At 35.1% G+C, this 13,506-nt stretch overlaps 1 protein-coding gene across 1 annotated transcript; it reads left to right on the top strand.

Annotated features, from left to right (window-relative positions):
* The first annotated feature begins 6,975 nt into the window (after positions 1-6,975).
* On the top strand, positions 6,976-9,151 carry LOC120429849 (uncharacterized). The gene is made up of 4 exons (XM_052707026.1): positions 6,976-7,023; positions 7,357-7,908; positions 8,081-8,256; positions 8,906-9,151. Exons 1-4 carry the CDS (start codon positions 6,976-6,978, stop codon positions 9,129-9,131), a joined length of 1,002 nt encoding a protein of 333 aa, XP_052562986.1. The 3' UTR covers positions 9,132-9,151.
* Positions 9,152-13,506: the final 4,355 nt, after the last annotated feature.

Raw genomic sequence — 13,506 nt, 5'->3', positions numbered from 1 at the left:
CCTTAGAAATCAGCACTGTATAAGATGTTTTGTAAATTCAGCTGTTCTATAGGAAAAACTGAACAATAAAAAAACATATTTTTTGTTGAATTTAAGATAACTCCGGCTCCGACTCCGACTCCGGGTTATCAGAAATCTTCGACTCCGACTCCGATTCCGACTCCAGCTCTTAAAATTTAGCCGACTCCGGCTCCGACTCCGACTCCACCTGTTCGAGTTTTGACGACTCCGACTCCGACTCCGACTCCAGGTCCCCAAAAAGACCCGACTCCACCGACTCCGGCTCCGACTCCGACTCCGACTCCACAGCCCTGATAAAAACAACCAGAAAATCATTCACCATCATCACAAATTGTTCAACTACTCAGTTTAAAACAATCAACTTCCTCCAAACCCAACCAAACCATGAAGATACCCTTCTTCCTCGCTGTGGTGGCCTCCGCCGCCTATCTGTCCACGGTGTCCACCCAGGATGTGACCGTAGCCGCGGACCCCTCCGTCGTAACTGGGGCCGGTGCTCCTTCTCCGGCAGCTCCGGAAACCACGAACAGCCCGCCCAAACCGGACACCACTACGGCTGCTGGAATTAAGAAGGATGATTCCTCGGAGGAGAACGGCTCGGATTCGCATGAGCGCAAGGGCCATGGCAAGCGTGGCCATGGAAAGAGACATGGTAACCACCAGGGCAACAAGGGAGACACCAAGGGACAGGCCAACAAGGAGAAGGGACAGGCCAGTAAGGGAAAGAGACAGGGTAAGAACTAAGGTTGTGGTGATCTTGGATGCTAATAAATTTGCTTTGTAGTAAAGTAACCGGAATTGCAGAATTTAATGGAATAAATTGTTTACTACATACTTTATTTGACGTCCTAGGCCAAATGGTGTTTTCCAAAGAGTTGTTGTATTTGATAAGAGCTAGCTTTTGAAGTGGATATTGAATGGATGACGAACTTCCAGGGTGTCAACCAAAATCTAACTTTGGCTGAAGTTTTCGGGCTTTAGTGTCTTCGGCAAAGTTGTAGACGAGAAAATTTCACTAAAGTCTATCGAAGACGCCACCAGCTCTTGATCTACAAAAGGGTAACCGCAATTTATGAAATAAACAACTATAGAAAAATGCACTTTTTTGGTGATAACATTTTTGGAGGTTCACTGTTTTATGAAGAATTGTTTATACCATTAAATTACACATTTTGCCGAAGACAGCAAACTGTTTTGAGCCTTTATGTAGATGTTATAACTGTTTTTAAATGATTTTGCGCCTATTTTTAAGTCGCGATGTTTTAAAAATGGTGCATTTTGATGCAGAACTCAATAAAGCATCTGAAAGGACACACTTTTTACTACATCTAATGAAAATATCTCCATGTATGTTTTTTGATATCACAAATTGATTTGGTTTTTAATTGAATTGTTTACCAATTTTATACGGAACAAGCTAGGGAACAAGCCTAACCCGACAAGCCTGATTTAGAGAAAATAAAGTTACAGCTTATGAGATTTTGGCTATATTGAAGGTATAGGCTATAATCCTATGATAAATCAAAACAAAACACAAAATTTATTCAGTATTTGGAAAATGAAATCTCAATAAACATACTTAATTTTTTAATATTGCTATATGCGTACCAAATGATAGAGAATTTTACCAACATTTCAACAGTTATGAAACATTTAACAAAAAATAGAGCAGTTCTCTAGGATTTCGGTCATTCGATTTTTTTTGTATTTTTTAATCCAACTGAAACTTTTTTGGCGCCTTCGGTATACCCAAAGAAGCCATTTTGCATCATTAGTTTGTCCATATAATTTTCCATACAAATTTGGCAGCTGTCCATACAAAAATGATGTATGAAAAGTCAAAAATCTGTATCTTTTGAAGGAATTTTTTGATCGATTTGGTGTCTTCGGCAAAGTTGTAGGTATGGATACGGACTACACTGGAAAAAAATAATACACGGTAAAAATTTTTTTTTGATTTTTTTATTTAACTTTTTAACACTAAAACTTGATTTGCAAAAAAACACTATTTTTAATTTTTTTTTTTATATGTTTTAGAGGACATAAAATGCCAACTTTTCACAAATTTCCAGGTTGTGCAAAAAATCATTGACCGAGTTATGATTTTTTTAATCAATACTGATTTTATCAAAAAATCGAAATTTCGGTCGCAAAAATTTTTCAACTTCATTTTTAGATGTAAAATTGAATTTGCAATCAAAAAGTACTTTAGTGAAATTTTGATAAAGTGCACCGTTTTCAAGTTATAGCCATATTTAAGTGACTTTTTTGAAAATAGTCGCAGTTTTTCATTTTTTTTAATTAGTGCACATGTTTGCCCACTTTTGAAAAAAATATTTTTGAAAAGCTGAGAAAATTCTCTATATTTTGCTTCATCGGATTTTGTTGATACGACCTTTAGTTGCTGAGATATTGCCATGCAAAGGTTTAAAAACAGGAAAATTGATGTTTTCTAAGTCTCACCCAAACAGCCCACCATTTTTCAATGTCGATATCTTAGCAACTAATGGTCCGATTTTCAATGTTAAAATATGAAACATTTGTGAAATTTTCCGATCTTTTCGAAAACAATACTTTCAAAATTTTCAAATCAAGACTATCATTTCAAAAAGGCCAAACATTCAATATTACGCCCTTTTAAAATGTTAGTCTTGATTTGAAAATTTCGAAAATATTTTTTTTGAAAAGATCGGAAAATTTCACAAATGTTTCATATTTTAACATTGAATATCGGACCATTAGTTGCTGAGATATCGACATTAAAAAATGGTGGGCTGTTTGGGTGAGACTTAGAAAACATCAATTTTCCTGTTTTTAAACCTTTGCATGGCAATATCTCAGACACTAAAGGTCGTATCAACAAAATCCGAAGAAGCAAAATATAGAGAATTTTCTCAGCTTTTCAAAAATATTTTTTTCAAAAGTGGACAAACATGTGCACTAATTTAAAAAAATGAAAAACTGCGACTATTTCGAAAAAAGTTACATAAAAATGGCTATAACTTGAAAACGGTGCACTTTATCAAAATTTCACTAAAGTACTTTTTGATTGCAAATTCAATTTTACATCGAAAAATGAAGTTGAAAAATTTTTGCGACCAAAATTTCGATTTTTTGAAAAAATCAGTATTGATTCAAAAATTCATAACTCGGTCAATGATTTTTTGCACAACCTGGAAATTTCTGAGAAGTTGGCATTTTATGTCCAATAAAACATATCAAAAAAAAAATTAAAAATAGTGTTTTTTTGCAAATCAAGTTTTAGTGTTAAAAAGTTAAATAAAAAAATCACCAAATTTTTTTTACCGTGTATTATTTTTTTCCAGTGTAGTCCGTATCCATACCTACAACTTTGCCGAAGACACCAAATCGATCAAAAAATTCCTTCAAAAGATACAGATTTTTGAATTTTCATACATCATTTTTGTATGGACAGCTGCCAAATTTGTATGGAAAATTATATGGACAAACTAATGATGCAAAATGGCTTCTTTGGGCATACCGAAGGCACCAAAAAAGTTTCAGACGGATTAAAAAATACAAATATTAAAATTGAAGAAAAAAGACCGATTTCGTAGAGAATTGCTCAATAGTAAAAAATCCCAAAAAACCAAACACAAAAAAAAAAAATTACAGTATGGGTATCAAATGATCGGGAATTTTTCATACATTTCGATAGTAATAATATTGTGTGTGAAATACATACGTACCTATATACTCAAAATTTTATTTTTCACAATATGGGTATCTAATGATCTAGAACTTTGCAAAACTTTCGACAGTAATAATTGTTTTTTTGAGAGTACTCAAAATTTTCGCAAAACTACGCATTTGACAAAATTTTTGTTTTTTAACAATATGAATATTAAAAGATCGGATATTTTTCATTTACATTCGAATGCTATAATACTTTTAAGAGAGAACTAAAAATTTTAAAAAAACTAAGTTTTTTTGAAAAAAAATCCTAAACTATTTCGTTTTTTTTGCAGTTGTGTCGTGAATTTTTCATACATTTCGATAGCAATGATATTTTTTAAATACTCAACATTTTCACAAGGCTACGTATTTTCGAAAAAAAACTAACATTTTAGTTTTTACAATATGGGTATTTTATGATCGGGAATGTTGCATAACTTTCGAAATTTATTGCATTTTTTTTTAAAGTACTAACATTTTCACAAAACTACGTATTTACTTAAAAATATACTCAACATTTTAGTTATTGCAACATAGGAATCAAACGATCGTGTATTTTTTCATACGTTTTGATAGTAAAAAACCTTCGGATAATCAAACTTCGGTTGTTCGAGGCTTTGGATAATCGAGACTGGACTTTATATACAATATTCCCGATCATTTGATACCTTTTTTACAAATTTTGAGAACTAAATTAAAAAAAAAAATTTTTTACGCGTATTGTCTTATTTTTACTAGTTTTTCAAATATACATATTTTTGTGTAAATTTTAAGCATTTCGAAAAAAAATATCATTCATGTCGAAATGTATGAAAATTTTGGATCATTTGAAATGGGTATTTTAAAAAACTAACATTTTTAATACTTTTCAAAAATACGTTGTTTCGAGAAAATGTTGAGTATTTTCAAGAATATGTTTTATCTCATTCGAAATGTTTGAAAAATTCAAGCAATAAAAATAATTTTGAGTATTTTTTCATGTAATTATAATTGCAATGGATAGCTGAGATCATCCCGATTCCAAAACACTATATTTTTTAAAAAGTTTGGATGACTTTTCGTAGAGTTATGGTCAATGCAAGGATGCCAGATGCACAGATTTGTATTTGTTTTTTTTTTACAGACATTTGAGTTTGCGCCAGACATTTTTGAGGTGCACAGACTATTGAAAAACTTCATTAAATTAATATTTTGTAAAAAATATCAACCGAAACATGTTTCGTTAGTCTGCAAATGCTTAAAAACGCAATTTTTATGGATTTTCATAACTGTAAATTGATATATTTGAATTATATATAAATGCACAGACATACACAGACTTTTTTACAGACAATTAAAAAAAAAACTAGGTGGCATCCCAAAATCCCATAAGCTCTGTGCTTCAGTTAAGCACGACTCGGTTATGCAACACCCATAAGGGGTGCTAAACCGAGGCATGACTGTACCTTCTGTTATAATTGGCCCAAATATGCTTCCAAATAAAATAAAAAAAACAGAGTAGACAGATGTATTTTTTGCTTTTTATTTCCATTTTTGAAGGCTAATTCGATATAAATTTATTTTAGTTTTTACCCTGACCTTGTCCATGTACTTTGTTTCCCTGGACCTCCTTGTTGGCATTGCCTACCTGGCCCTTTTTCTCCTTGTCGAAGCCCTTTCCCTTGCCCTGGCCAATTCCGTGGTTCCGTTTGCCACAATCCTTCTTCTTCTGGTCCTGCTTTCCCGGCTCATCCTTGGCCCCTCCAGAGTATGGCGTATCCCAGGGAGAGCTCTCCGATGCCACTGCGGGAGCAGACGAAACTGGAATGGAAACGTCCTCCTTAATCAAGGCAATCGGTATGGTTGGGTCGATGAATGCATTTTGGGCTCCGATTGAAGCCAGAAAGGCGACGGTGGACAGAAATGGGAAAAGGACAACTATCTTCATGGTTTGGCTAGGGTTGGTTCTGTGGCTGGTTAAAGAAGTTTGAATAACTGTGATAAATATACATTTTACAAATCATTTTATAGTGGATGTTAGTTGCTAATGAGTTTTTGATAACCATGATTTGCTTTGCGGAAGCAAATTCTAACGCTACGCATGATTTTTTTTGTTCAATTTGTAGTTGATGGATACTGAAATCATTTGTATGAATTAATTTTAAAATTCATACTTTATATTTCATTAGAAATTTACTTTACTTATTTTATACTACTTTAGCTCACAATATATTTTTCTATTTTTATTTTTAAATGTCATGGTCATGAGTTTTTTTACTTTTTTTTGCGTTTTTGAAAAATCAGAAAAAAAATTCTTAAGCAATACCCATGATTTTTTTTTCCTAAAGTAATGAAATGTTTACGTATAAAAACGATACCTATAATAACAATTAAAAGCTGATTTTCAATGATATCGAAAAAAATTGTTTGATATTTCATAATTTAATTTGAATTCAGTTTAAAATCAATTAAAAACAACAAACATATCATCGATTAAATTTGTTATTTCATAAAGCTCGAATTGTTAAGCTTATTGAAAATGAATCATAACATTTATGTGATTTTTTTCAAGGTATTTTTTCAAATTGCTTTATAATTGACTCGAGTAATGCCAAAATGATCAAAGCGAAATAGAAACGCATTAGACCTTTGATAAACATTAAAATTTAATGTCGATTAGTTTGGTGGAATTTAATCCATAGCAAAAAAAAAAAAACAAAAAAAAAAACAAAATTTATTTCAAATTTATTTAACGCACTTTGTTACATTGTAACACCTTACATGTTTCACACTCCAAAATTCTAATTATTCCCCTGTCCACGTCCCTGCCCTTTCCCCTTGTTGCCCTTATTTTCCTTGTTCGGCCCCCGTCCCATGTTGCCGCCCTTGCCCTTGGCTCCCTTATCAAAACCCTTTCCCTTACCCTGCCCAATGCCGTGGTTCCGCTGACCACAGGTCTTCTTCTGGTCCGGTTGCTCCGGGGCAATGGTCGGCAGGGGCTCTCCATACGGTCTCGCTGAAGGTGTGGAGTCGGGATCAATGAATGCGATGAGCATCGGATCGGAACCACCTTCTGGAACATTGGGTACGAATGGGTCGAAGGCAGCGTCCTGGGCTTCGGTTGAGGCCAGAATGGCGACGGTGGCCAGGAATGGCAAAATCTTCATGGTTTGAGATGGGGTTTGTACTGGGACTGTTTGAAAGCTTGTGGGTTGATTAAACTGTAAGGTTTGTCGAGGATTATACCTGCATTTATAGTGAACTTTGTATTCATCACTAATGAGTTTTTGGCGATACGATGCATATCCATGCGGAAGTTATCAAATGGTATGCATCAAAAACGCATTAAAATTAAATTTAGAAAATCATCTTTCTCTTTGCAACTATTTGTGATTCTTTAGATTTTTGCAATTAGGTTTTACGCCGACTCGATTTGGAGGTTAGAAAGGAGTGCACTGTTTACATGGACTTAGCACAGTTCGATGCGGTCGTCGATTTTGTTCGGGGAAATTCGTCGACAATCGACGAAGACCATGTAAAGAGTGCACACGAGCTGTCAAATGACGTCACGGTGTAAAACCTATATTACTCAGGCCCGTAGCCAGGGGTTCTGAGAATTAAAAATGGAAGGGGGACGCTTCTGTTTGTTGCCTAACATAGTTTTATTGTTCATTTTTCCACCCCCAGCTCGGTCTCGAGGAGGAGGACGTGTGGCGATGCGTGCTGGCCTGGGCCAAGAACCAAGCCGGAGTGACCCAACCGACGGCCCACTGGACCGAGGAGGAGCGTCAACGGGTGTGCCAACAGCTGGCGCCGGTCATTTCCCACGTGCGGTTGTTCCTCATCGATAGCCAAGTGTTCGCAGAGGAAGTCGAACCGACGGGAGCGGTTCCGATCGAGCTGTCCCTAGAGCGGTACCGTCGGGCGGCGCTACATTCGAACAAACTTCCGGCGTCGGCCGCACCCATCCAGGCTGGTCCCGGACTGGCGGAGAACGATAAGCGACTGCAGCCCCGGTTGATGCTGAATCTGTTTCATGGTTCGGCGATTCTGAAGAACGACAAGATTCACATGCAGGGCACGCTGAACGGGTTCTACGGGGCGCCGAAGCAGACCTGGAGATTGATGTACCGGGCGTCGACGAACGGGTTCTCGGCGGCGGCGTTTCATCGGCACTGTGATGGAGTGGCACCGTTGTTTATTATTGCACAGGTAAGGAATTTGGTTTTGGTTTTTGTTTTGGCAGGTTCTGGTTCTGGTTCTGGTTCTGGTTCTGGTTCTGGTTCTTGTTTTGGTTTATTTTTTTGTTTAAAGAATATTATAGTTCTTCTAAAAGTATTTAGACAACAAATAATAATGTCGAAAACAAATGCATTACTTTCAGGGCTCCCAGGGCGCCATCAGCGGCGGCTTCACGGATGTGGCCTTCGCCAAAACCAACCGCAAGGGCGGATACATCCACTCGGAGAAGGCGTTTTTGTTCGCGCTGAACTACAACAACGAGCCCCCGAGCAAGTTCGAGATCGTGAAGAAACCGTACGCGATTTGCTATCATCCGGAGTGAGTTTTGCTGAATTTTGATAACATTTTAGTAATTGAGGTTTTGCAGCGCGACTGTGTTTCAAATGTAGGTGGCGCCAAAATGAGGTTACTTGCCAAAAATCGTATTCCTTTCTGCTGGATTGAAGAACAAAAACGCTTATTTCTCATGATTCCCTGCATCAATCTTAATGAAACTGGTTGCAAAAGACGAGAAAAATTTTTTGCTTTAAAATAATGAACATCAATTTTTGGGCGCGCAAAAATTTGTGAACTTTTTCTTTAAAAAACATGTTTCGGAACACGATAAAATTAGTTTCTCCGTATATATCAATGAAATAACCAGTTATATAGTTGATAACAGATGTTTTAATGTATATTCAACAATTTTTATTGATTTTTGACAAACCTTCTTGCCAAATAGTCCAAATTACTATCTTTTTCTAAATTTACAGTTTTCTCATAGAAAAATCAAACAAATATTGGAAAGTTGTACACCAAATTGTTGGAAATATTTTTTCTCATCCGAATCCGGCATAAGTTTTATAAAAATGTTGATTATGAAGTAAAAAACTCATTTTTTCAAAAAATCATAGGTTTACGCTATTTGTTGTATGTGTCTTTTAGCTTTGCTGCAAATCCTCTATTGTCATGAAATTATTTTTTTCAGTTGTGGACCAATTTTCGGCGCCGGAGCAGATTTGTTGATTTCGAACAACTGCAACATCAATATGGAATCGTACTCGAACTTTCCACATTCTTACGATGGACCAAATGCCACATTTGGAAATCTTTTTGGCGATTATAACTTTTCCATAGCTGACTATGAAGTGTTTACGTTGGCACCCTCGGCGGTTCCCGGTGGGATAAAGATGAAGCATGACCGGTATCCGTGAGGAGGAAATTGGTCTTAAATTTACAGGTGCAACGATATGAAATTTTTGAATAGCATTATATTTTTAAGGATAAAGTATTCAAATGAAAACTTGTATTTAAGTATATGAAATAAAACAAATTTTCTTAACAATTTTGAGTTTTTTACTGCATTTTTATCCTCAAACTTGATCAATATCAACATGATCAAAGGTACGCAAAACTTCCCATCCAAATCCCCTATAAAATACCTTTAATCTCAAAACGCAATCAACTCGCCGAACAAGCAGCATTACCCTTTGGGATCGGTATTCAATTATGCGCAGAATTGCGGTCACTGATTGCTCTTCATGCAGTGCCCATAACTACCGTCCAGACGGAGTTCTACCATAGGGAAGAAATGTCCCGCGGCGGGTTTAAGCTGGTCATTGGACTATCGGTGGCCCACCATCGCCGGCCGGCTCATAATGCGCTCGGATAATGACAAGATCTTAATTCTATTAGTATCGATCATTCGTGCTCCCTGCAGCGAGTGCGTTTCAAAGGTTTTTTTTTTTTGTACGAAGATACACGGAGTCCTGTGGGTTTAAGCCGTGGAGAGGTCAGTTTGCCGGCAGAAGCAGCTGCTGCTTGTGTGATTTAGTTCGGGAGCGCTGAAGCTGTGATATGGTTCTGGTAGAATGTTTGGATTGGCAGGAAAAGCTGTGCGATCACGAGAAATAGTCGATATGGAAAAATTGATAAAAATAACCATTTTATTGACAAAAAAATCAACAACAGTGAATGAAAAATAAAAAATTAAAAAAGTTGCAAAATTTCAATAAAAGCAAGTAGACGGTAGTTTTATCGGTTTTTATAATATTTTTCTAGAGTCACTGAAAATTGATAGAAAAATGTTAATTTTCGTCAAGTTTCTAATCAACTTGCTTTGAATGGCACCATATTTTGCCACTGCATATTTTGGCAATAGTTGTACACCAATCACTAGCGTGCCCAGGTCCTCAAGGAAGGTGGGGCAAAAATATTAGAGTTTTGAAAATTTCGTCGTTTATGGACACCCCCTGCCCAATTTTAGAACAAATTTCCGAGGATGGTGGGGCAACTGCCCCATGTTGCCCCACCCTGGGCACGCTAGTGACACCAATAAAAAAATAAATGAATCATGAAAATCTCATGGGGTATTAAGAAGTTTTTGATGAAATAGGGGAAGGTGGAGCAAGCGCAATAAGCTAAGGAAATTCTCGTCAAAACCCATCAAAACGTAAAAAAGTAAGTTGGATCTTTCGAAAATCCTCCAATTCTTTTCCAAAATTGGTTAAAATGTCAGCAAAAGTCAAAATATCTAAAATATCTGAATAAGCAATTTAAAAAAAAATCATAGTGACAGCAAATGTCATAAATGTCAAAACAAATGAAAATAGTGTAAGAAAATTCACTATTTTCAAACAATGGTAGCAAATATTAAAAGTTTTAATAGGCTGGTAAACCAACCCCCCCCCCCCGCCCCCTTACATGTCGGCCCAAAAAATTAGGGGGGCAAACAAAATTTATTCAAAAAACATCAAAATTTTTAATAAAAATTTATGTTTAATCAGCTGAAATCAATTTAAAATGCATTCTCCTGCGTGCATGTTTTGGTTCATTAAAAAATCTTTTGAATTTTTGGAAATTTTCGATGGTTAGTATCGCAAAAAAAAAAAATTCGCAAATGTTTTATGTTTCGTCAAATTTTACATTTTCTTGAAAATTGATGATTGCAAAGCAACTGGACTACCCGAGCAGACGGAAATAACTTTGGAATAACATTTTTTGATATTTGAAAATACTAGGCCAATATAATTTAATGTTATTTATAACAAGGTTTGTTATTCGTCGTTATGAATTTTTTGTTATTGGATTGTTATTGTAATAAAAGACTAATAACATTTTTAGTTATTCTTCGAACAAACCTTTGTTATTATTTTTTGTTATTTTAACAACTAATCCGATCATCCCAATAACAGTTGGAGGTATTCTTCCATAACAAAAAATGTTATTCCAAAGTTGTTTTGGCTTTCAACCAATATCAGACCAATAACAAATTTTGTTATGATAACATAAACTGTTATTAAGCCCTTATGCAAAAATGGATTTTCCAAGAAGATTCCATAACAATTTCTGTTATTTTAACAGTATTTGTTATTAAAATGGTGTGAATTTTGTTATTGCCGTCTGCCCGGGTAGTGTTAAATGCATTTTAAAACACTTTTTGCATTCAAATGTGGAGACTGTGGCTTGCTTTTTTAATTATTATATTTTTTATTTATTCTATTTTTTGCCGAAAAAACTCCGTGCATTTATGTCACTTTTCATTTGAAAGAAGCTTCAATCTTTCCGTACTATCTTGACACAGTCTGTCAATTGATGTAAGTGCGACAATTGGTCAAAGGGATTTCAGGTCAGACCGCGTCTGACACAGGTTCGAGCTAGACGAAAACATTTTCATTTATAACTCGGGACTCCGGCAACCAAATTCAACCAAACTTCGGGGCAATGCACAGAATGATCAACCTAACAAAAGGTGTTTGTTATTGTTTATTGTGGTAACCCCATGTTACCATCGGCGTACCCCTCGCCAGTGCGATGTTATTTGATACGAATTGTAAAACTTTGAATTACAGATCACTCCCACAGTGACCGTACGAAGCACAAGACACGCGTCTCTTTTTTCTCCTCCATCCGAACTCTTCTCTAACCTCACGGGTTAGCTCATTTATATTGCATGCTCTCGTTTTTGTTTATTCAAGGTCAAACATAAAAACGTGTTTTCTGCTTGAAAATGTCAAAAATGGCAGAAAATGCACAAATGTCATGAAATGTATATCAAATTTTAAAATGCTGAATTTTTTCTTTTTTTTAACTCTTGTAGTTTTTAAAATTTTCGATTTTTCAATGTCTTACTAATAGATTGAAGGATTGTTCAAAAACATTACATTATTTTGAAAATTAATGGTACATTTTGATAATATTATTTTATTTGGTTTACTAATATTCATCAGTTTTAATACGTTTTTAATAATAAATAATATTGTTGCGCCAATTAAAACTTTTTTTCATGCTAAATTGGGGACATTACTAGCAATAAAACTGGCAAATTCGGGTTAGGAAACTTTGATTATGTGTAAATTTTTGCAAAATTGTTTATTTGGATTCTTCATAATTGATGAGAAACTTAAGGAACTAAATTGTTAGTGACTTTTTCTAGACTTTTCAAAAGACTCGTGACGCAGGAGCGGTACGACCCCTTCCATTTTTAAGATTTGAAAAAATACGTGTTTTTCAATAATTTGCAGCCTGAAATGGTGATGATTTGGAAATTTGGTGTCAAAAGGACTTTTACGTAAAATTAAATGCCCAATTTGATGGCGTACTCAGAACTCCGAAAAAAAACGTGAATGAAATTCCAGCTCAAATCGAGAATTTTTCTGGTACTTTTGTACCCGACCCTCTCCGATTTCAGTGAAATTTTGTAGACATGTTATCCTTGGCCTATATAAACCATTTTTGTGTATATGGAGTCAGTTGGACTCAAGAATGACATTTGAGAAGTTTTAAATATTTTTGCATTTCGTAATTTATAAATTACTGTATCTCAAAGCCATTGCATCGTATCAAAAAGTGGTCAAAGACAAACTTGTAGGAAATTGGACGGGCTTTCTGAAAAAAAAAATACACTGAAAGAAAAATACACGCCACTTCTATGAGATTTTTCAATTTTTAAGTTTAAAAGTTAAATTTAAAGGTGATGTCACGATTTTTTTCGCTCAAATTTTTTTTAACAAAAAGACTCACGAAAAATGCAAGATAGTATGTCTCTCCTGAAAAAAATACAAAAATCATTTGCTAAAACTGTTTTTCTTTAAAATGGTCTAAACGTCAAAATTTTCAAAAATCGATAGTGGGGATCGATTTCCCAGACAATTTTACATAAAAGTTTCCATATTGACCATTGTACTATGTCCTATTAAAAAAATAGTTTCAAAAATTCTGCCACTTTTCGTTACTCGACTGTAAATTTTTTTTGGGACGTTTTATTTTATGGGAATTTTAATGTAGTTTTTAATTCTGTAATAACCTCTTAAAAAATTATCATTTTTAAATGACTTTTTTTTAAATAGCACATTTTTTACCAATACAACATTAAGAAACGTTTTACTTCCTCAAGAGTGAATGATTCAAGCTTCTCAACTCTCTTTCACTGTGATGTCTGATTTTACTGCATCACAAAACGCATCCGCGGAGAAATTGTTCACCCAATGCTCGCGGGAGTAATGATTTATGGCATATGCAAATCTCTGCATCCCTCTGCCTGCGGCAGGCCGAATAATCGAACAACGTGCTTGAAATATTTCTGTCGAC

The sequence above is a fragment of the Culex pipiens genome, chromosome 2 (assembly GCF_016801865.2).
Source record: "Culex pipiens pallens isolate TS chromosome 2, TS_CPP_V2, whole genome shotgun sequence".
In the NCBI taxonomy this organism is placed as follows: Eukaryota; Metazoa; Arthropoda; class Insecta; order Diptera; family Culicidae; genus Culex; species Culex pipiens.
This window is presented reverse-complemented; position numbering and strand designations above follow the sequence as displayed.

Excerpts from the sequence above, each read along its gene's own strand:
- LOC120429849 (XM_052707026.1), top strand. The coding sequence starts at position 6,976 with ATGAGTTTTTGGCGATACGATGCATATCCATGCGGAAGTTATCAAATG. Across the intron at positions 7,909-8,080 it reads CGTTGTTTATTATTGCACAG|GGCTCCCAGGGCGCCATCAG; the intron begins GTAAGGAATTTG and ends CATTACTTTCAG. Across the intron at positions 8,257-8,905 it reads GCGATTTGCTATCATCCGGA|TTGTGGACCAATTTTCGGCG; the intron begins GTGAGTTTTGCT and ends TATTTTTTTCAG.